Raw genomic sequence first — 23963 nt, 5'->3', positions numbered from 1 at the left:
ACTTTAAAATTGAGAGGAAGAAAAATATATTCCAAATCCACAGGATTAAAAATGAAAAAAAATTTAAATGCTGTGGCCTTCATTGTGATTTGATGGATGTTGATTTTTATATTTTATTGCACACAACCTCTACCAAGAACTCTTGAGGAATCACCATTGTTCTGTGTGCAGAATATAGACATAATTCCTAAAGTTGTCAAGTAGCAGCTCAGCATTATGCAGATATTGTAATGTAGTCCAAAATTGCGCAAGTGCAGCTGAATTGGTAAGCAGTGCAGAGGGGATAATGTGGGCTGTATGAACAGTACGACTGCAGCAGAGCAGCAGAAATTCTACCACACAGCAGGAAGCTCCAACACTTTTAATGTCCTCCTAGTGGACATGGTCAGAGTACCACAACATCTAATACTAACCAGTCTGTCCAGGTTTGTAGATAGGTTTATCCGTCTGGATAATATGGATGAAAGCAGGAGGCTCGATGAGGATTTTGGTCTTCTTGTTCATCAAGGCGCTCTCACCCTGAATAGTGACATTAATGGTTGCCACAGTTCTGGTGCGCACTGTAGGGACCTGCAATACCCGAAAACACACATCTGTCAGAGAGGACCGGGGGATATTTGAATCTTCAGGAGGAGAGGGAGGAAGGAAGGAAGGAAAAAAGGGGGGAACTTTTAAATTAAATTTTGTGCAGAACCACAACTTGTGCCGAGTTGAAAAGCACTTTTCTAGATTGTACATTTTGTCTTTGCACTGCAACATCTGTTAACTATAATGGTAAACAACAACTGCTTGGAAACAAATTCACCCGAGTTCTTCTGAAATTGAGCAACTGGCCTCTTCCACTACACCACTGTTAATTATGAAATGTCGTCATACTTGTGTAGCATATGTTTTCACTTGCTAATGGAGCTGCTATTATATAACAGGGACTGGAACCACTTTGAAAATTTGTGAAGGGCGTTTTTTGTATGTGAGTGTGTTTTGAGACTGAGGGTAGGGAGCAGAGGGCAGGGGGTGTATTCCAGAGGAATGCAGGTACATAGCTAGCCTTTGGCAGAAAGCAGCCTTTGTTTATTTGCAGATAGACAAATGCCAGACTAGGCCTGCAGCAGGGCCAAACACTGGGGAATGAAGTGAAACTAAGTGCTATTGTCAGAGAGCTGATTGGGGTCGGCATGTCGTTTCACATCAATATGGATAAGGCCTGTAAGTTGCATAACAGCTAGCAGCGGTGTGACAGAAACCAGAGCAATCATTTTCAGAGAACCATTGGCGTTGACAGCCTCAGTCATGGCGCCGGCTGGATAATTAGGTACATAATGACTCCAGTATTTGTGCCATTAGTTTAATGGAGGGCTAGGGGACAAGGAGAAGAATGTAAACTGTGCCTGGAAACCTAAAAACATTAAAAGTTCAGATCTGCTCTACTCTACCTCGCTGCCACTGAAAATGCAGATTTAAATAAGATAAGCTAAGATAAGACAAGATAAGACTTTATTATCCACCTTGGTGGAAATTTGTCTTTGGCTTCTCCAAAACATTAAAACATAACCATCACATTGGATGTTATCAAACATTAAACATACAGCACACTAATACATAGTAGGGCTGTTGGAACGAATGCCGAAATTCAAATATAATTCGAATAGTAAAAAAATCAATACTATTCGAATGCTGAAATTACTATTCGAATGTGACTTTTTTTATAAATATGTTGGCTAACATTAACTAATCTCCATCTTCTCGCCTTGGCCTACCCGCATGTGTCACCCATGTCACGTCTTATGAACAATAACTTAGCGGGAGTGAGAAACACAAGGCATTGTGAGGTCTAAGATAACGTTAGTACAACATTACGGAGCTAGCGTTACGTACCGAGTAACGTTAGTACAACATTACGGAGCTAGCGTTACATACCGAGTAACGTTAGTACACGGGGGAGTGACAAGCTGCAGCTGGAAATCGTAAGAAGGACGATAAATAGTTTTAACATGACTTTAAAATCGACTTCCACCGAGCCAAAGTGCTTATGTTAACATTAGTTAGCTCGTTCTTGTTTTCTAACTGCAAACATCGTTTGTTACTTACCTAGCTAGTTTATGGCAAAACGTTTCAGCTGTGCTTTCTAACATGATGTCATTGTGCTGACCGAGCACTGTTAGCCTTTACAACAGAGCCGCTTCAATACACTTGTTAGATAATGTTTCATTACAGAGTTCTCTGTTGATTTGTGTTTGTCGCTGTGTGCTCCTGGTGGAAAATGAATGTAAACAAAGTTGCGTGCAGGTCCCCTCAAGGCCAGGCTGATGTTGGAAGCCCCTCTAGTGGACGGAACGTGTAACAACAACCACATACTTGTAATGCCATCGACAATGCATAAGCCTGAGTACCATAGTACATATTATTTTACAGGCTGCAATTGAGCATTAAATATTCGAATGTTAAAAAAAATATCAAATGGAATTCGAATGGTATTATAGAGGAAGATTGACAGCTCTAATACATAGATAGCATTAAACATAAAACAACAATTGTGCAATGAGCAGAAACAACAGCAGGTGGAGAGCAGGTAGTATACAGCCTAGAAGAGAACATTTAAAAAAATATCTTGTCTTTTCTAGTCCAGTCATTTTGCATTCAGTGCCTCTATGGCACAGGGAACAAATATATAAATATTCCGGCTCGCCCTTGGAACCCTGAATCGACGGCCAGACGGGAGCAACTCAAACTCAGAGTTTAGTGGGTGTGAGGCATCCACAGATATCAGTCTGGCCTTCCTGAGCTCCGCACTGTCAAATAGATCATTGAGCTGCTTTTGTGGCCTGCCAATTATCTTCCCTGCTATTTTAACAATTTTGGAAAGCTTGTTTTTGTCTTTTACGTTCAGGTTGCCATACCAAGTGGTTATATTAAACTGTAAAATACTTTCTACTAGGCCCCTGTATGCCATCTCAAGTATGTGTCGACTAACACTTAAGCTCTTCAGTTTCCTGATTAGAAACAGGCGCTGGATGGCTCTCTTAAAAATACTCCCTGAGTTTGCATTAAAACTTAAGGTATGATCAATGATTGTGCCCAAGTACTTCAAATGTTCCACTACTTGCACAGAGCAAATACATATTATATTCATCTAAACTGAAATATGACACGCCACTCTGCAATTTGCCAAACTGTGTGTACGTATGCTGAGTCAGACCTGGAAGTTTAAGCAGCGGTAAAAGTCCTGTTTGACAGCCTCCTCCAAGATGGCGGTTCTGCCAGGGTCCATTTCGAGGGCGATGGTCAGAGCGACAGGCTCCGTGGGGCCGTGTATCTGGGCACACAGGGTCTCCTGTTTCCCTCCTCTCACCTTGGAGCTCACAGTCACTACAAAAATACTGCAGGTAGAGAAAAGACTTTACATTAGTTGGAAAAGGACATGATGTGCTACAGATCTGAACAAACATAAAAAAAAACAGAAGTTTGTTTCTGTTTCGGCATTGCAATAGTCAGTCTTATGTATTTTGTAATTGCAATAATGTTCTTGTATCAATTATTGGAATCCTGAATTTTTCTAGTACCCACTGAAGCTGAGCAGGGGAAATTAAATAGCTGTTATTGGCATCACATGTTAAAATAAGGTAAGCCATGAGGTGGAGGTGAACACTGGCAGACTAATCAAGATTCTTGACATTAAAGCGGCTATAATCATTATTTCAATACTAACAATGGGTCACATGACTACACAAATGTGTTATGTGAAAGGTGGCACTCAATTCTATAAAAACCCAGTGCACACTACCTGCTGAGCACAAAGTGACGGACAGACAGTTAGCAAGTAACTGGTGAACATTTAGCAGCTACAGATCAGAATCAGAATCAGAAAGGGCTTTATTGCCAAGTACGTTGCACATACGAGGAATTTGTCATGGTGTTCCAGATATATCCAGAAACAGAGCTATAAGGAGAGTGAATATTGGACTTACATTCATTAAGTGGCCAGAAACACAACTCCAAATAATTGTTAATGTTGATCCCTTTCTATTGGATATGTCAATGGACAAATACAGTATATGCTAACACAGTGTTTATGGCTTGTCTCCGTAACTCCCAAGTGGCCAAGACATCTGTTGTTGTCCACTGGAGTAGGCCAGTGGTGGAAAGGAACTCATTTATCAACATTTATCAAGAACTGCAGTTTTGATGCATTCGTCAATTACTTGTGTATTTCTATTTCCTGCTACTTATACTACACTCCATTTAAGAAATACATGTTAAACTTTTTTTAGAGCACATTTGTAATCTGTACTTTTACTTTATGATAATTTTTTAATAAAGGACTTTTACTTGCAATGGAGTATTTTTACATCGTGGTATTGGTACTTTTACTAATCTGACTACTTCTTCCACCACTGAAGAAGACATATGCAAATCAATAGTTCAAATTTCCATGTAAATTACATGGAAGGACACCCTAAACAACCACTCTGCTGAATATTCTGTGTTTTAGGCTGGTTGGCATACAGTGGCCTGCTGCAGCCAATGAGAAATAAAGGACACATTTAATTGAGTTTTTGGTGGTGCTGCCGAGAGTATTGATGCTGTTTTAGCTAGAGCCAAAGTTGCATGATGATGAAGAGTTGTTTGACTGATGCAAAACTGATCAAAGTGCAGATTACACACAGGACTGTAAAACAAAGGTCAGAAAAGAATCAATATGCAGATACAGTGAGTTCTGACTATAAGCCTTCAACTAAGAGCCAAGAGCTTGATTCAAATCAAATAAAATCCTTATAGGCTAAACACAGCACCATGAAGAGCAAAAACAATGTTTCCTTTAAGTTGATAATTGGTCACCACTTTCCCAATAATATTGGCAGACGTGAGCAGCTTGTCAAATGGTGGTCTCACACACACACACACACACACACACATTTGTTTCACTATCTTTGTGGGGACCCGTCATTGACATAATGCATTCCCTAGCCCCTTACCCTAACCATCACAACTAAATGCCTAGCCTTAACCCTTACCCTCACCCTAACCATAACCTAATTCTAACCCTAAAACCAAGTTTTAACCCTCAAACAGCCCTTTAAACTTGTAGGGTCCAGCATTTTGGGCCCCACAAGGCTGTGCAGACCCCACAAGTATACTGTATTCCCCGGTTTTTTGGACCCCACGAATATAGTAAAACACACACACACACACACACACACACACACACACACACACACACACACACACACACACACACACACACACACACACACACACACACACACACACACACACACACACACACACACACACACACGACTGCTTCTGTACAGATTGCATAACAGTACCCTGAGGCCAACCACTGGACTTTCTGCCTCTCAAGTGGGACGATACTGGATTTTGGTCCTTAGTGACACCAACACGCCATACAATTTTACTTGTTGCTAACTTCATCACGTGCAGCTCTGCTTCTCCTGCAAACACTGGCGTGACGCACAAAGCAAACTTTTGTAGACAGCACAAGATGCGAAAGTTTGTTAAGAATTTAACTTACGTGTCATTGAGGTGGGCCGATGTCGCAGTTTGCAGGAGCGCTGATACGATGAAGACCGCAAACATTTGGAGGACAGGTGCCATGTCTGCAGAGCAGAGTCGGTGCAGCGCCAAGCAGCGGGACAACTTAAGCGGACCGGACTCAACCGGAGGAGGACGAACTTCCAGCCTACTGCGGGCCGGAGTCAGAGAGAGGCGGACAGGGATGTGCAGGGCAACTTGCTCACACGGAGGGGGCGGTGGCGGTGGTTTGCTGTTTATACCCCAAACCACCACCTACCCCTCCCTCTCGAGTCACTCCCCCCAAATTCGTTGGACCTTTGCAGCCTCCTCCCTATTCCCAAAAGTTGAATCACCAGTCCTGCCTGCTGCCAGCACTCCACTCCTCCAAGGAATTTGAGGAAAGTCCACACCGCAGTGGGTGCGGGGGTGAAAATACAGGAACCATTGTCTCATACAGGCATGATGACCATGCAATTTTGAGCATCAACAGGCCTGACTACAACAGGCTGTTTGAATATTCAAAACACCAGAGATAACTACACTTCGTCTATATAGAATATCTCACTGCCTCTGGCCCTGAGTGGCTTTACGGAGGCCCCCCAATTTCTCCCACTAAGCAAATGTATAATAACAAATTACTTTTACAATCATACATTTCACATTCAAGGTTCACGACGTTCCACTTCCGGGATTTCTCCATTGCCGAAATTCCGCCGGATTTCACCCTTTTCGGCCGGATGTCCGTTATCTTCCGCTTTCTTTGTGTTGGAATTTTAAACTCTGGGCAATTTATGAGGACTATGGTTAAAGGGGAACTATGCATTTTTTTTTAGCTTAACTGAACAGCTTCTGAGTCATTGGAATGGTTATATGACTTTTTTTGAGTTGAATGGAGGTCGTCTCGCTCCCCCCTAGCGTCTGTGAGCGGAAAAACCACCATGGCAACTTTTGGCCGGCGAGCCGGCAGCCACAGCGTCGGGAAGTATCGTGTGATATCAGGTCTTGCGATGCAACGAATTGCTTCACGGCACTGCACACATACGCCCATTCAGGAACCGGCTAACAAGGTAGCGATGGAGTTTTTCACACTATCGTCATGGCTGAGCCGGCAAAAAAGAATCAGAAAGCTAGAAAAGATTGTCGGAGGAACAGAGAAAGAGGAAACGGCAGACTGACCGAGCGAGAAGTCAGCCGTTCTCTTAATACATCTATGGGAGTCAGACACAAGTAAACATAGGAGCTGCCAAATATCTATTCTGAAGCTGTAGGGGGAGCTCTATAGAGAAACCTGCAAGCAAAAAATGAGAAAACAGCGAAGAAATGGCCAAAACTGCATAGCGCCCCTTTAACTGCTCCTCAGATCTCTGCAGGGTAAATCCAGACATCTAGCTAGACTATCTGTCCAATCTGCACTAATATATACAGTCTATGGGTGGAACATGTGTAGCCTACGTTCAAAAGTTGTTTTAGTCGTGCAACAGAAAACTCAGTGATTCCCAAACTGTGGTCCGCGGACCACTAGTGGTCCGTGAGGGTACTGCAGGTGGTCCGTGGAAAAGCAAAATAAAATATAAAATAATAGTTTTTTAACCTTCATTTTACCAGGAAATTCCCATAAACAACTTTTTTTATTTTAACCAGGAGTAGGCCTACTGTGTTTTTATTAAATGTGTATAGGGCCAGAGGCAAAGAATGTTGTCATGATCACATCACACGCATAGCATACGGCATACATTAAAATGATGTACACATTAATGCTTCCACTAATTATAATCCAATAATATAAATAGACATTGTTCTAAAATGGGACATTCTGCATAATGAGTAGGCCTATTTTTTTACTTTTTGTACTTTAAGTATATTGTTGTGCCGTCTTCGGTATTGCTCTATACACTGACAGCCAGCTAGCTAGCCAGCAGTCGTTCCCACGTCCACAGGTTTAATGACGTTGCAAGGAAAGTGTGAAACTGTAACATACAGACAGACTAATCAATTCTATGCTAGCTTTTAACATACTATCAGTTTAATAGTCATGAATTATATGGTGTAACGGTAGAAAGGAAATATTTGAATTGATGAAATTACATTCTGAACATTAGGCTATATTGTGAGTGTGATTATGCTGTACAAAGACATTTTTACATGTAAACAATATTATGTTCATTCATACGAGTGTAGCCTGTCCTATGACTTATAGTTGCCTAGCAACCATGCAACGTTAGTCACAGTACCAACGCCAGCGATCACGGACATTTCTAATATAAACTTAACACAAAATAACACTGACATAAAACTAATGATCTATGTATGGGGTGCCGAATGTAAAAGTTCGGTTACAATTTTTTAGCTGATGAATTTTCAACATTTAGCTCACTTTCCTCACATTTAGCGCATTTTCCTCACATTTGAGACAGAAATTATATATATATCTAAATATTAAATGTTAAATCTAAATATTATATCTAAATCTAAATGTTATATCTAAATCTAAATGTTAAATATATATCTAAATGTTAAATGTTAAATCTAAATGTTATATCTAAATCAAAATGTTAAATTTATATCTAAATGTTATATCTAAATCTAAATGTTAAATTTATATCTAAATGTTAAATCTAAATATTATATCTAAATCTAAATCTTAAATATATATCTAAATGTTAAATGTTAAATCTAAATCTTAAATATATATCTAAATATTATATCTAAATCTAAATCTTAAATATATATCTAAATGTTAAATGTTAACTCTAAATGTTATATCTAAATGTGTCGCCAAGTGTAAAGCTAAATATTTAGAAAATATTCAAATCCCCAAGGAAACCACGCCCACCGCAGTGGCTTCAAATCGCGCTGCACAAAAGGTCAATTCTGATTGGCTGTTTGTCTCCAATTAGATTGCAAGTAGCAGGAAACACATCTACAGGGAAACAGTCTTTGACACAACACCTGCCATGATGCCCCAGCAAGGGGTATCTCTACTGTAGCCAGTGGTTACTTGGAAAGATTGTGGAGCAGCTTAACTAATCAAAATAATTGAATTATGATTGATTTAAAACAATATATCAGCTAAAACAGCTCAACACATATGTTAAAACATATAGCGAAGTAATCAATGGTAGAAAAAAATTGCTAAAAGTGGCCTACTGACTTAACTAACAGTTGAAATGATTAGCTAAAAGTAATGGATGACTTTTGAAACATTAACCACACTTCAAGTAAAAGGCCTAGTTAGTAGAATTTCTGACCAAACCAACCTAAATGTTTACAGTTCAATTGCATGAAAATGTAAGAATATTCACTTTAATATGATAAATAGTGTGAACACATTGGGAATTGATAGGGCGGGGAATGTGAGTTTATATGACAGGGCTGTGGGAGAACCTCAGACCAGAAGGGTTGGAAAGCACTGATCTACAGTATTTTATATTATTGACCGACCGGTATATTACAGACATGCCTTAATAGTAGGGCTGAACGATTTTTGAAAATAATCTAATTGCGATTTTTTTTCCCAAATATTGCGATTTCGATTCGATTATTTTTTTAAGCTTTGTCTTCTGTATTATTCAACAAAGACAAACAATAAATCATTTTATAGTATGAACAACACACAATTACATACTAGACAGTTAAAAAAGTAAAATTATAGTATATACACACACACACACACACACACACACACACACACACACAACAGTGTATTTTCTTTTACAGTGCACAGAGGAGCTGCCTCCAGCCCCTCCCCCTCGTGAAGTTGCATGCTGCCGTGTGCACTTGTTCAGAGAGGCTATCGTTGCGTTAGCTAGTTGCTGGTGTTCTTGCCATGGGATTAACTGTACTAATAAAACCATTGAAACACTGCGGCCACGCTGCTGTGAAAGCTCCCCGAACATCATTTATCAGAGTCTGGTTGTTACCCCTCTCAGTGGCAGCTCCTCCACTCCATATCTTTATAACGGAGCTAACCGCTAACCAGAGCTAACCGGAGCTAACCGCTAATCAGAGCTAGTTGCCAACCGAGCCTTCAGTTCTGCGTGTCTGTATCCATTAACTGCACGTATGGACTCGAACCAGAATAAAACCCTTCATTTTATTAAAATGGCTGTAAAAGTTTTAAACTACAACTCAGAGTTGTTTGAATGACAGAAATCAGCTCAAGGTACAGTGTAGCGTTAGCATGCTAAGTTGATGCTTTCTTTGCAGAGTGCAGACTGATTTGCTCTCGCGAGTCATGTGACCAAATCGCAGCCTTTGCGATTAGGAAATCGCGTTTTAACATATCGCGATATTATCGCAAATGCAATTAATCGTTTAGCCCTACTTAATGTGTTAATCACAATACCGTTGTTTGAATTACATATCTCCGTGTGTGACTAACGTCATCCTTCCCAAGCAATCTAACTTTAGCCCAGCATGGATAAAGTCCAGCTATGCATCCAACATATTCATCTGAACAAAACTAAAATGTCACAATCCAGCCACTTGTAAGAAGTTTGTAATACTGGTTACATAGTTATCATGTTTTATTAACCTTAATTCTGTTTGCCAAGGCTATATTTTATTGGCTTGCAAAGTAGCTATCCGTTGCTAACGCTAACGTTAGCTAGCTAATTTATGTCAAAAAGCAGTAGCTAACTAATGTTACTGCCAAGATATGGTTTCATTGTAAGACAGTGTAAACACATGACAACACTTGATGAGTCTTACAACACCTCTCTGGTCTCTAGTGAAATCATATCTTGGCAGTAGTTAGCTAACATTTCTGCTTTTTAAGATAAATTAGCGTTAGCAACGGATAGCTCCTTCGCAAGCTAATATAGCAACATAATTCAGGTTAATAAAATACGGTAATGTCACCAAAGTATTGAAAACTACTTACATGTGGCTATAGTTAGTATAGTTCAGTCTCGCATTGCGAAACCTAGCTAACTTAGCTAGTTACAGTGCTGCGCGGCCTGTTCAGATGACATGTCGGCTGCAGTGTGTGAGCTAGCTAGATTGCTTGTGAAGGATGAGTCAAACTAACGTTAAACACACAAGGAGATATGAGTCAAACAAAGCAACAGCATTATAGTACACACAAATATTAAGACATGTCTGTGATATAAGTCAGTAATACAAAATACTGACCGAAATGTGTTTTAATCCAGTAACATTAGTCGAACAGCTCCACTGTAGTCAGTATTTAGCTACTGGTGTTGACGGAAACTTGCGGTGCAGCGCGATTTGAAGCCACTGCGGTGGCCGTGGTTTCCTTGGGTATTTGAATATTTTCTAAATATTTAGCTTTACACTTGGCGACACATTTAGATATAACATTTAGATTTAACATTTAACATTTAGATATATATTTAAGATTTAGATTTAGATATAATATTTAGATATATATTTAAGATTTAGATTTAACATTTAACATTTAGATATATATTTAAGATTTAGATTTAGATATAATATTTATATATATATATTTAAGATTTAGATTTAGATATAATATTTAGATTTAACATTTAACATTTAGATATAAATTTAACATTTAGATTTAGATATAACATTTAGATATAAATTTAACATTTAGATTTAGATATAACATTTAGATTTAACATTTAACATTTAGATATATATTTAACATTTAGATTTAGATTTAACATTTAGATTTAGATATAACATTTAGATTTAGATATAATATTTAGATTTAACATTTAACATTTAGATATATATATATATATATATATATATATATATATATATATATATATATATATATAATTTCTGTCTCAAATGTGAGGAAAATGCGCTAAATGTGAGGAAAGTGAGCTAAATGTTGAAAATTCATCAGCTAAAAATTGTAACCAAACTTTTACATTCGGCACCCCATATCTATGAACCTATGTAATTATTTAAATATGAATACATACTAACGATGCTACTCTAGGCATAAATGTAGGCAAATGTAACTGTAGTTGGCTTGCTACACTACAACCATAAATCACTGAACCGTTTGTTTGTAGCGTTTCCTTCCTAACTACGGGTCACGCGACATGGCGGTTACCAGCTGAGAGTCTTAAAATGACAGCATCCTAAATAGAGAACTCATTAAGACTAGAGGCAAATTAACTTCTTACTTTTAACAGCTTATTTATAACAAAACAATTGTATTGCTAATACTTTTGTATTTTTTCTTGAGTAATATTTTGAATGCAACAGAGTGCCTTTTACTTGTAACAGAGTATTTTTACACTGTGGTACTGCTACTTAAATTACTTAAATGAAATATCTCAGTACTTCTTCCACCACTGCTTACGTTTATCTTAAGTACACATTTATGTTGTGTATTTAAGCTGTACCATACACTATGATATACATAATTTATTTTTTTGTTTTTCATAAGTAAGTCCACAGTGTAATGTTGGGCTGTTGCTGAGTTATGTTTTATCATTGTTATCACTCATGTAGTTATTATTTCATCAAGATAATTAAGTTTGACAATTATTCCAAAAGTGGAGAACAAAACACATTAATAATCCCAGGCTACATCAATGTCTGAAATACGATGGGATCATCGCTTTCACCTCAATGGCTGGGTGAAGTCCCAGCCGCCTATTTGAGGTGATGGCCAACACTCGCGTTGTACAAGTCCAACCCACTGAGCTTTGTGCTGTGGGCCCAAGGTGCTTTCTTCGGGTCATCAGGTGGGTACCCTCCTTCAACAGTGTTTCGTCAATTAACCCACAACACCTCCAGAGGGCTTGACATCCCAGACCCTCGGCCCCTTGGGCTCCACAGCCAGTGCTCTTTTATGTTCCCTCCCTGTTTTTTTACCTTTATTTATCCAGGTAAGTCAATTGAGAACAATTTCTCATTTGCAACGACGACCTGTCACATTCACACAGTCATACCTGGAAGCTGCCCAGTACAACCACAGTCTGATCTGCTGGCCACTGAGCAGCTCCACTGGATTGTTAAATTGGGGTTAAGGGCCTTGCTCAAGGGCACCTCAGTGGTGGTAATGAGGAAGGGACAAGCGCTGCTCTTTCACTCTCCCCACCCAGATTTTATCCTGCCGGTCTGGGGATTGAACCGGCGACCTTCTGGTCCCACGCTCGCTTCTCTAACCCATAGGCCACCACTGCCCAACCAGTGCCAACCTTGCCTCTGCGTCTGCCACAGCCCTACTTGCTGACCATTTCCGTCCTGTGCAGATGGTGATATCTGCTTGGTGGACCAATTCACTACTGTCGCGAAGCATTATCACCTGCCGGGCTTTGGCCACCTTAAACTCTTCAACAACAGATGGTAATGGCAGCTGTAGCTTGCTTTCTGTACAGGCCGATACAGCTCAGGAAGCAAGCTACAGCTGCCATTAACATCATCAATATAAATACTCATTATATTTAACTAAATTAAAAATACAAAACTTTTATCAGCAAAATGTACTTATCAAAAGTGCTAATTATGCAGAAGGGCCATTTTCAATAGTGTTATATCATTATATATAATTTAACCTGTAACTGATGCAATAACATTTAAGCAATATTTCAGTGCCATATCTGGCCAAGGTTCATCTAATTTATAAACTTTTAAAAACATTTCATTGACTTTGGGGTAGAACTCTATGACAGTGTATCATATTTCATAATCTAAAGATATATTTTCTATGTAAAACAATCTGTAGTAATAATGATCAAATATATGGTTGTAGAGAATACAGTTTATATCATCATCTGATGTGGAGTGGAAGTATTAAGTGGCATGAAATGGTACAAGTAGCCTATCCCTCAAAATTGTACTTAAGTATATAATAAAATACTTAAGTAAATGTACTTAGCTACTTTTCATCAATAGAAATCAATATTAGGATCCTACTTTTTTTGATAGGCTATTAATACCATACAGCTAGTGTATGCACAATCACAAGTCACAATTTTAAACAGAAATGCATCTAATCAAACTGCATGTGAAATAAGTGCTAATTATTAAATTGCTACATTATAATAATATGGATAACATGACATGTGGAAGGTAATAGTAATTGCTGCTGTATGTCTGTTCATCTCTTACCTCCTACAGTTTTACTTGCATTTAAATTAAATAAAAAAGCTGTGGTAGATAAAAATCGTGCATGAGTCAAACACAAAAAAGGTCAAATGTATCAGATTGAGAAATACAAGTTGGCTAAATTCCATTGAAATGTATCTCACTTACTGTAATAACTAGTTGAGTCAGAATTATGACTTATAATGATTATTAGTGCAAGGGAACAGTGTCATGCAGTTTAAAAATGACTCGCCCAACAACACCCATCGGGGTTCAACTCCCAGTCACAAAGCTTCAAGATTATCTTGAACACAACTGGATCTGGTTTTTGTAACACAAACAACTTCTAGTCCGTCTAAGCACCTGTTTGGAGGGAGTTCACATGAAGCTCCAATGTATTTATTTTATTGCAGATATTTTGACCACACTTGGTTCTTTTTCGAGGCAAGAACAGCTTTACATACATACATCACCTTGCAGTAATCTATACAGTGGTAGAGCACAACATTCAAGAGTCTGATGCTGACAGAGCATCTGCCCGGATGGGTAAAAACAATCCATCGCATCAAACTGTGGTTTGGGCCACGCAAAGAGTTCAAAAAAGGTTATTGAGAAGTGGTCTGTATAGAACAGAGGAACACTAGCCAAGCCAACATAGACTTCATAATGTTACCAACATTTTTTCCTCAGACCCAGGCTCTTGGTGGGCAGCCATCTGCTGCTGCCAAGTGGGACACAGAGACGGATACAGATATACAGATAAAGAGAATTAAGATTCATAATAATTATACCAGTTGGTATGATGAACGGTGACAATTATAGTAACAACAAAGATAATGGAACTATGACTAGAAATAATAGTTGTAGCAGTTCAGGGCGTAGCAGGGTGTTGCGGGGCATAGTAGGGCATAGCAGTGTGTTTACAAATGGGGGTTCCCATGTACCGTCTTCCCCTGCCACCCTGCCAAGATCTCTCACTACCCCTTGCCACCTCATGTAAAATTTTCTAGATCCGCCACTGGCGCTCGGGCCCTAATGAATAAGGTCTATTATTATTTTAATTTCCAGTTAGTTTCTTGATCTCGCGTTTCTGAAATGTTTTGCGGATGTGCTGTTAAGTGGACAATTTCACATAGCCTACTTTTTGAGGACTTGTAAAACTCTGAAGATTAATAATCCCCTAAAATCGCCAAAGGTTTTGAAATTTTGACTATATCCAAGTGTTCTTATTACTGTATAGATTTAATACTTCATTGCTATGGAAATAAGCCTGTTATTCAAATGAACCGCTCGGGCGCTTGAGTAAATAAATAAATTAAATATGTGGCAGCCGTTGTGTGCAGTAAATTTTCTTTTCTTTAAACTTTTCTTTTAACAAGCCTGTACTGATGCGATGACCAGTTATAGTTTTAGTGCTAGTAGATCTATTAAGAGGTGCGGATTAATTCAGGTAGGACTGTGTGTAGACATATTTTATTATGTGTATTATAAGGTGGTCCGTGAAAATTTTTGATTACAAATATGTGGGGTCTCGCTCTGGGTGTAATTCAATGTAGAACCGCCCCTGATTAGGATCCTGTAGGCAGATGGGGTGAAGTAGGCCTGCCTGTGTTTTTTGGCAACAACAAAAGTCAACTAATAACTGGGGAGGGAGGGAGGTAAGTAATTTAAACACATCTGAGTAATCTGGCAGAAGACCATTGTGTGTTAAGGACAACTAAGATGAGGCCCGTCATTTTTGAGACACAGGAGAAGGTAAACATGAGTGGAATTTCTTTCAGGATATTAAAAATATTCTCTTTGACCCAACAAACTCCCTCTGTTCATTCCCCAGTGAGGACAGGAAGCAGAATACAGATCAGAGTATTTCATTTCCACAACACAGACATGGCGTGGTCTCACTTTTTTTTCCAGTTTGCAAATACCATCAGTAACCCGCATAACAATACATACAGCACTTAATGAAACTGTTTTATGTTGAGTTTTTTTTATTTATTTCAGGTTTGCCACTATACTGGAGTTGACACGGTGACAGTTTCTAGGATGTCTTTCCTCCAGCTCTTCTTTTGTCTTCTTTTATCTTTTGTCTCCTCCTGCCTTTGATCTCTGCTGCTACAAAAATCAATCAAAGATAGAACTGAATGGAACAGAAATTATTACAATACACAGTATTTCAGTCTTTGGTTATACGGACTGTGTGCAGCACTAGTCTTATACTGGTATCAGATTTATCCACTGTGTTGCACTTGTAGGTTTTTTCTCAGAGGTCAGAAACATTCCTCAGGGCAATTAAAGTGAATGAAATGTTGCACAAATCTGAGGTCTGGGAGCAAGGTAGTGCTCAAGAGTCAAGATTACTACTTTATATGTCCACTGGGGAGATTATTTCAATACATAATGGTGCATAACGAAGAAGAAGAGTGTTTAGGCCAATGTAGCAGCAATTCAGAGTAATCAAGTCGGCCATTAACAGCACTTTATGAGCTAAGTGTATGGCTTCCATCGTGGCTTCAGTGCAGTCCAAATACCACTGGCAATAGCTTTTATACTTTCATGGGTAATTGTTCAAATGAGCCTGTTTAAAACATGTATTCTTTTTTTCCCTTCCTATCTTCTCCCCATCGCTTTCTCTTCAAGTGATTTGAAAGCACAAAAATCCCCAAATCTGTGAAGTTTATTCCCTTTCATTGTCTTTACTTTTACTCTTACCTGTTTACTTGTACTCTTGAATGCAGCTTTTTTTCTTGTAATTTGAGTTCCACCTTTAACTACTGATCCCACAGATTTCAAGGTTATTCTTAGGTAGCATTCAGGTTAATAGATAGCAACGGTAAGTCCCTTAAAGTGCTCATATTATGCTTTTTGGCTTTTTCCCTTTCTTTTATTGTGTTATATATCTTTTTTGTGCACGTTATAGGTTTACAAAGTGAAAAAGCCCAAAGTCCACCAAAGGGACTTACCATCTCCAACAGAAAACACTGTTCACAAACTGCTCCAAACAGCTCTATTGTAGTCCAGCCTTTACTTCCGTGACGAACATGCGTCACTTTGTAACACACGTTATAATGCTCGCCCAGCTGCTAGTGTGGCACGCCCTCATACTCTGTTTCTGACTGGGTAGCAGTCATTAGGCTCATTCTAGATGAGCCAGGTCTGCGCAGAATCCAACAACCGCGATCGCCGCCCAATACATGCCGGTTAGATTTGTGTCCGACTTGATCCCGACTTGCTCTGACGTCATGCACACGTGGGCAACGATAACCTCATGAGATCAAGGCGGCCGCAGTTCTGAAATGCAGGCAGTGCAGTTGCTTTTCACCGACTGCAAGACCCAGGCGGACCCAGGGCATGCTGGGAAATGCCGGCCTCTCAGCTGATCTAACAGCTGATTGGTTCAGAATCGACTCAACATGATGACGTTTTATATAAACCTTCTTTTATTTTGAATTGGAGGGATTTTAACTGCTATTTGTCAGATTTAAGGGCTTATTCCTGTACAGAACACATGTAGTGTGGCTGATAGTTATGTTTAGAAGTCAGAGAGACTAAATCTGTTCAGATTACGGATCATCTACTGTGTGTTGTTAATTAAAATCAGCAACAGATCACATGTAGAGCATTTTGAGAGCTACTCTGTCATAATAAAAACAACTGGAGACTGTGTACAAGCTGATATATGGGTCTGATAACATTTTATTAAATCGGAATCGGACCACAGTGTTTCTGTGATTTCCTGTTCAGCCTGAAGGCTGCTGGAATCGGCTGGAAACTGTCCAACTTGAGAGCAGATTTTTGTCACCGCCCCCGGCTGCTGCCGCCTGCTTTTGTACACTTTACAGGCGAGGCGCAGTTCATCTCGAACGAGCCTAATACCTAGCTACTGCGCATGTGCGACTCCCAACAAAGATGGAATAGAAGTGAGATGTCTCACTCTGTAGCTAAAACAGAGAGCTCAACACACAGGGTGAAAAGAGGAGCTGCAGCAATGTGCAGTACAACAAAAATATAGTGATTTTTGAAAATTAAACCATGTAAACCTATTCTGATATAACCTCTAAATACAATTATGAACCTGAAAATGAGCATAATATGAGCACTTTAAAAAACACTGAGTGCAGAGACCTGCCTCTAACTTTGCCGTGCTTCCTGTGAAGTTTTAAAGAAAAAACTCCCCCTAAGATACTCTCCCCTTATTCAATATTTTCATTTTGTAACATCTTAACTCGGTTTTTATCAAGAAATTGTACATATTTAAAAGCATCGCCTACTTTCACTTTTTCACTTATTTCACTTTTTACTGACAATCACAATCACCATCATTTCTTTCTATAACTAAGACCTTAGAAAGTACATGTTTTTCCTAGACATGAGTGTCTGTGTCTTAAAACAACAACGAATAAGGCAGGTCACTGAACTAGAATAAAGACAAATAGCACTTGATTTTTAGAAAATATTTTACATTAAAAAACAACATAAGAACCATAAGAGTCATAAAATGAGATTACTGCAGTAGTATACATAATATATATCCCAGACACATTTGTTTTTGGTACTAATGGGAGCTACTGGAAACTGTCTAAGTCTTTGTAAACTTAAACATACTCAGACAATAAAGCTGATTCTTATACTGATTTAGATTCAAATCTGGATGCATCAGGATTTTACCATGGCCAGTTTTACATGTCAGGGGGGGTCAATAGGTGTCTCAATTGACTGGGGCCCTTATTGACAACCCTGGAGCCTGTGTATGTACCCTGTTCCCATGGCAGTTTTATTGCACGCCCAGACCAACCAGCACTCCTGTTCTGGAATTCTTGGCCCTGGGTTTTCTGTATGTCAGTTCATTTGTAGTAATTTCATGAAACGCAACTTTATTTTGAAAAGTGCACCATAAAAACATAATATATATTCAAGTAAGAATGTTCTTAAAACTAGATAGAACACAGGGCACACCATTATCATAACAAAACACCTGTATTGGTTAGTACTGAACTAGTCATGCATATTCCTTAATAAATTGGAAATTGATACAATAACCAAAACAGCCTTAGATTTTACAATCAAGGCTCATGCTGCCCTGCCCGGAGTATGAAAAAATATAAACAACATGCACTTTGGTACATATTCACAGCACTGGTCTCATAAGGGAGCACAGCTGCAATACGAGGCACCTGAATGTGAGTGTGTGTGTGTGTGTGTGTGTGTGTGTGTGTGTGTGTGTGTGTGTGTGTGTGACTGCAGCCTAACTCCTTAACCTCTTAAGTCTTTTATTCTGAAAATGTATACTGCCAATTGAACCTTGATTTATTAATTCCAGCATTTTATCTTAACAACTTTAGTGTTCAGAAGCACTCACAGCATAATGCTTATCATGCTCGTGTGTGTGTGTGTGTGTGTGTGTGTGTGTGTGTGTGTGTGTGTGTGTGTGTGTGTGTGTGTGTGTGTTCACAGCAGCAGGCAGAAGAGGGCAGCAGACATTCGGGCTGAGAACAGACTGTTTTTTTCATGTCTCTCATCTCCAATCCAGGGAGGGGCTCATTAAATCTGGCTCCCCATCTCTGGCTGATGAATTCTTTATTAATACAATATGTTCACCCTGTGCTCCTACAGAGATATTATATAAAAGTTCAATTAACTGGGGCTTGATGATCTCAATGAGGTGATCTATTACAGCTAAAAGCTCCCTCTACACGGTCCACTAGAGCCTTTCCAGAGCGAAAGTACACACGGAAAAACAGTGAAGGAACATCCACCAGCGAATAACAAAGGGAAGTCAGAGGCTGCATGGGGATTTAGATGTTCAAAGGAGCAGCTTACGCCTCTGGGCCATGCAGGGCCCTCTTGAGTCTGAGAATGAAATCTGTTGTTTAACAAGCCTTTATTGGAATCCACACTTCTACCAAAATGTTGAAGATCAGGGACAAACAGAAGCGCACAGCAGCGGTACATGAGCCAGCGATGAGCACAATCCCAGAGAATTTTTGTCAGTGAGGCCATATCAGACTGTATGATTTCCATATTGGTATAACAAAATCCACAGGTGTGTGTTTGTGTGTGAGTGTGTGTACAGAGCTGGAGCAGGGATGTGTTGAGCTTCAGGTGGTGGATATAGCAGAGAGCTTGCTGCCTTTGGTTCCCTCAATTCTTTTGCCTGTGTAGTTTCTAGAGGTTTATTAAGCACCGCCTTGGTTTGTTTCAACAGTCCCATGGGTGCTCCAGAGACCTGGACACTGCCTTTTAACTTTAGTATGCTTTGTGTGACTTAAGATTTAAAGGAAGACTCCCTCTCTGATGCTCTTACGTTGTTAGGTATCTCCATTTTTGTGACATCCAAAACACTCCAGTTAGTTTTTGCTGACTTATTTGTTTTACTGTGAAATTGCATGTACTTTTCTGAAAACTGAATCGTCTGCGGCCATTTTACTCACTGCAGGATCATTTTAATTTTTTGTATCATTTCATACCATCATTAATTCCTAACAAGTTTAATGCCGTGTCTCCATTTCCGTACTTCTGTACTTTTTTGAGTGCATACACAGAAGTATAATGCAAAATGCAACACAATGCAGTGCGCTTTGAGTAGGCCTACCTGGATGGTGCACTCAATGGTCAAAAAGTTGAGTGTAAAACGCTAGACACTACTCGCCCTCAACGGTCGCCATCTTTGCTACGTAGCAGAAGCTACGGGACCACCAATGTATTTTCAACAGACAGACCGACATTGCCATCCCTGGAGTACTCGCAGAAACCTGATTTTATTAAAATAACTTCTAAAATATGCAACCTAATGAATAGAAATCAAGTTGTGTCATTTCTAAAATATGGTTGTATCTTGAAATAACAATGAATAAGACAGGTCACTGCACCAGAATCAAGGAAAATGACAAAAAATACTAATGTACATATTCAATATTATTACAATACTAGCTGGTTTTGTTTTTGTTTTGTTTTTGTTTCCCAGGATGCCTTTTTACAGCTTGCAAGAAAGGTGTGTAAACTCCCAGTCAGAGGATGATGCATAAGCAATAACAAAATATTGTCATTCATTGTTGCAATTGTAGTTTATTGTTGCAACTGCTTGTTCCTGAGTGGTTGGTTTGTCTGGGATGATGCCATAAGCATCCATGGTGAAAGCCCAGAGGAGCATGATGTATAGACACACTACAATGATCCAAAGAGCTGCCAGTGCACCATGGAACACATTTTTAACCATCTCACATATTTAATTTATTAAAACTAAGGTTCAGGAACAAAGACCAGACCTCACTTCCAGCATCTTTCACCTCAGCATTAATGGTTTGGTTCAGTCTTACTGCTCTTATCAGCTCATTTTTTACCCCACTCTCATACAGTATATGGTTGTTCAATATGAAGCTACAATCAGAGGGCTGCTTAACATAGTTTAGCATAAAGACAGGTGAAACAGCTAGCCTGGTTCTCTCCAAGATGAAAAGTGTTTTCTCCGAGGACATGATCAGTGGCAAAACAATGTCCAATGCACCACTGTTTGTGTTTAAAAGGTGTCTATGCCTTATAGTTGTACTTGTCAGCGAGCCAGGCAATTTTGTTGTGATTTCACGCTTCTGGCCCCATTTGGCAGCTATATTGCATTATGGTCAATTGAGGCTACTGCGAACTGAAGAAAAATCTACCTAGACTGTGATGGATTCCTCCCAGTGTGACTTTTTAACTTGACTTTTGATGCCTTTAACTGCTAAAGGCAAGGCACAAATAAACAGCAAAATGCTTTTGGATGGGATTTCATGTTTGACATAGACAATAGAGTCAAATTCCCTGTTTGTGTTCCCACTTACTTGGTCATTAAAGCTGATTCTGATTCTGATGTATTGTTTCAAAATGTTTAAAGTGAGAGTGAAGATGATTGTGACTGTGGCTCTGATTTGGTTTTAGGCAAAAATGTTTATCCGGCTTTGTTATATATATACATTTTATAACCATTTCACAATTTGTTGGTTTCACAGCCCTTACCGCAAGGTGCTTTTAATTCTAGCACTGAATTCAATTCTGAAGACGTCCCTTTAAATAAAGAAAAGCCTGTCTTTTATACTAAAGTACTGATGTGCTTTTCAAAGCTACAAAGAAAAGGTCTGGTTTTATTATATGAACCACACAACCTCATATGAACAATGAATGGCAATTTTATACCAGATGTATACAGATTCAATATATATATATATATATATACAGAGTTGTGTATAATGATGAAGCTGTTGTTCCATCTCTTGTTTACTAAGAAATGATATTATGTGCTCTAGTCTCCCTTAAGGCATGAATAAAGTATTCTGAAGTGACTTGAATTGAAAGCACACTCCAACTGAGCCCATTGTGAGCCCAATGGAATCAATCTCCTTCTGGTTAACCTCAGATTCACTTACACACCACCAACAAACCTCCATCTGTGTTTCTGTCTCACCTGCATTCAGCTGAAAAACAAACCAACCCCCCAACTTTACGTTTCTCTCGCTCACATTGTCACATTGCTGTGGCTCCTCAGCTACCACAGGGCTCCTGGTGGAGGTGCTGAGGGAGCAGGGAGAACATTGTTTAAACTACAGTAAAACACAGCTCCCTTCAGCTCCTAGATCAAAGGCAGAGGATTACCAACAGCCTGCTGTAATGAGACCACAATGACTTGAAATCGCTGGGACGGCTTGGTACACTCTCCCCCAACCACAACATCGTTAGGAGAGACTGCGGTGGAACACCCTGAGAAAGACAACAGTAATCTAGTAATGTGGGTTTCTCTGGGTGTAAACCCATCTGCTCTGCTCGAATCTCTGTGTGTGATCCTGCTAGAAAACTGAAGTGCAGTTTAAAAATCTTGAATACATATCTGGCTTTATAATAACAGAATCAGTATTCTTGCAATGAAAGAAAAAAAAAAGAGCTGCACAGATTTCATGTTATTTAACAGTCACAGTTTTTTCCCCTCCCAAAGTCCACTGACACTGGTGAATGGCCTGTCTCAGTCAATAAACCTCCTGGCCTGTCCACATAAATGTGTCTAATTTAATATACAGTATAAGGCACTGTGTGTGTGTTTGTGTGTGTGTTTATGTTACTATTATCAAAGACAGGGTTGTAGGTCGTTACAGATTGTTTTTGTCTCTTTAACAGTGTGTTTTTTGGCAGAGACACAGACAGGAAATGCAGTGTGTGTGAGAGAGAAAGGACTTGCAACAAAGGTGCTCTGACCAAATCGAACCAGTACTGATAATTATTAAATTTGGCTATTTAAAGCTGAATTGAATTTTGTATTTGCAATCTTTAAATCTACAAATATTTTTTAAATGTCAAAATAAAACATATTCCATAATGAGTATACAGTAACCATCATCATCTAAAAGATGTTCATGGCCAAATTAATAGGTTAATAAACTCATCTTTATTCACGTTGCTTTTGTAATTTACATTTGTAAGCAGAAACGATGTAACGTTAATTAACGTTCCAGACTCATTGTGAACAAATATAGAAGTTTACAGTGTATTTGACCTTGTGTTTTGTCTCAGAACAAGCACTAGTAACTGATAAAATCACAATGAGCAGTGATGAAAGCAGATGTGTGTATCATGGGGATTGGATTAAATTGTCTGAATTTGATGTTCTTCCTTGCACCCTGTGCACCAGTATTATCATCACCATCTCAGGGTCTAACATGTTCATTTAGGCTCATGTTTAAAGCAAATTAATTCATTTGCATTTGTGCCGTTTGTGTGTGTTCGTGCTGCTGTGTAAGTGTGAACCAGCCGCTCTGCAGTGTTGTTGTATTAATGCTGTAATTACAGCTGGTTTTGACGTTCCCTTGGTGCCCGGCTCCCTTTCGCGGAGATGAGAGGAGAAAGTGACACGCTCCCTCACATGTTCTCCTCAGGGAACACTTATCAAAACAATATGCCAGCCATCATTCAAACACAGCCCTGCATACTTTGCCACTTTGAAGTCTCCCCATCCTCTTGTATTTTTAATCCCCCTCGCCTTTTCTCTCAATGTAATCCCACTGTAACTGCAGGGATTCTTCACAATTCAGGCCATTTGTTCATACAAATACAACACTTTTTCAACAAATAACAATATGTTGGGATCGAGTATTGAATAAAAGGGCTAAAGCTAAATGGGTTCAAGTGCTGGCACTGCCATGCATCCCTGCGTCTGTGTTGCCAATCCCTGTAAAAAGTTAATGTAAGCAGGATTCACAGGGAACTGCTGGTGATGAAATTATGGTGTAACTGATACCAATGTGCCATAGTAGAGGAGTGCATGGCCGCCTTCGTCTTTGAAGGAGGCTCTTCCCACCCCACGATGCACTGCTGGAGAGGACTCCTGTATGGTTGTACAGTACAAACAGACAGATGGAGGGCAATACTGCACA

The 23963-nt window shown here is 39.2% G+C and overlaps 1 protein-coding gene and 1 long non-coding RNA gene across 5 annotated transcripts in view; one reads left to right on the top strand and one right to left on the bottom strand.

Moving 5' to 3' along the window:
- The window catches only part of LOC116038854 (alpha-2-macroglobulin), a 38460-nt gene extending 32662 nt beyond the window's left edge, over positions 1–5798 (bottom strand). For 3 of the 4 annotated variants that reach the window (XM_031283529.2, XM_031283528.2, XM_031283531.2), the window contains exons 1-3: positions 5534–5797; positions 3197–3377; positions 414–570 (exon numbers count right to left, since the gene is read on the bottom strand). In XM_031283529.2, coding sequence (XP_031139389.1) covers positions 414–570; positions 3197–3377; positions 5534–5616 — 421 coding nt within the window. In that variant the 5' untranslated portion in view covers positions 5617–5797. Of the gene's footprint in view, positions 1–413; positions 571–3196; positions 3378–5533 lie in introns of all 4 variants that reach the window. The other variant, XM_031283530.2, reaches the window with a different exon arrangement.
- On the top strand, positions 2010–6587 carry LOC116038863. Its single transcript, XR_004102188.1, has 3 exons — positions 2010–2023; positions 4618–4621; positions 6503–6587. It is a non-coding gene; the product is annotated as an uncharacterized LOC116038863 (long non-coding RNA).
- Positions 6588–23963: the final 17376 nt, after the last annotated feature.

This window comes from Sander lucioperca, chromosome 5 (genome assembly GCF_008315115.2).
Source record: "Sander lucioperca isolate FBNREF2018 chromosome 5, SLUC_FBN_1.2, whole genome shotgun sequence".
In the NCBI taxonomy this organism is placed as follows: domain Eukaryota; kingdom Metazoa; phylum Chordata; class Actinopteri; order Perciformes; family Percidae; genus Sander; species Sander lucioperca.
The sequence above is the reverse complement of the archived record's forward strand: the minus strand, read 5'-3'. Positions and strand labels throughout refer to the sequence as shown.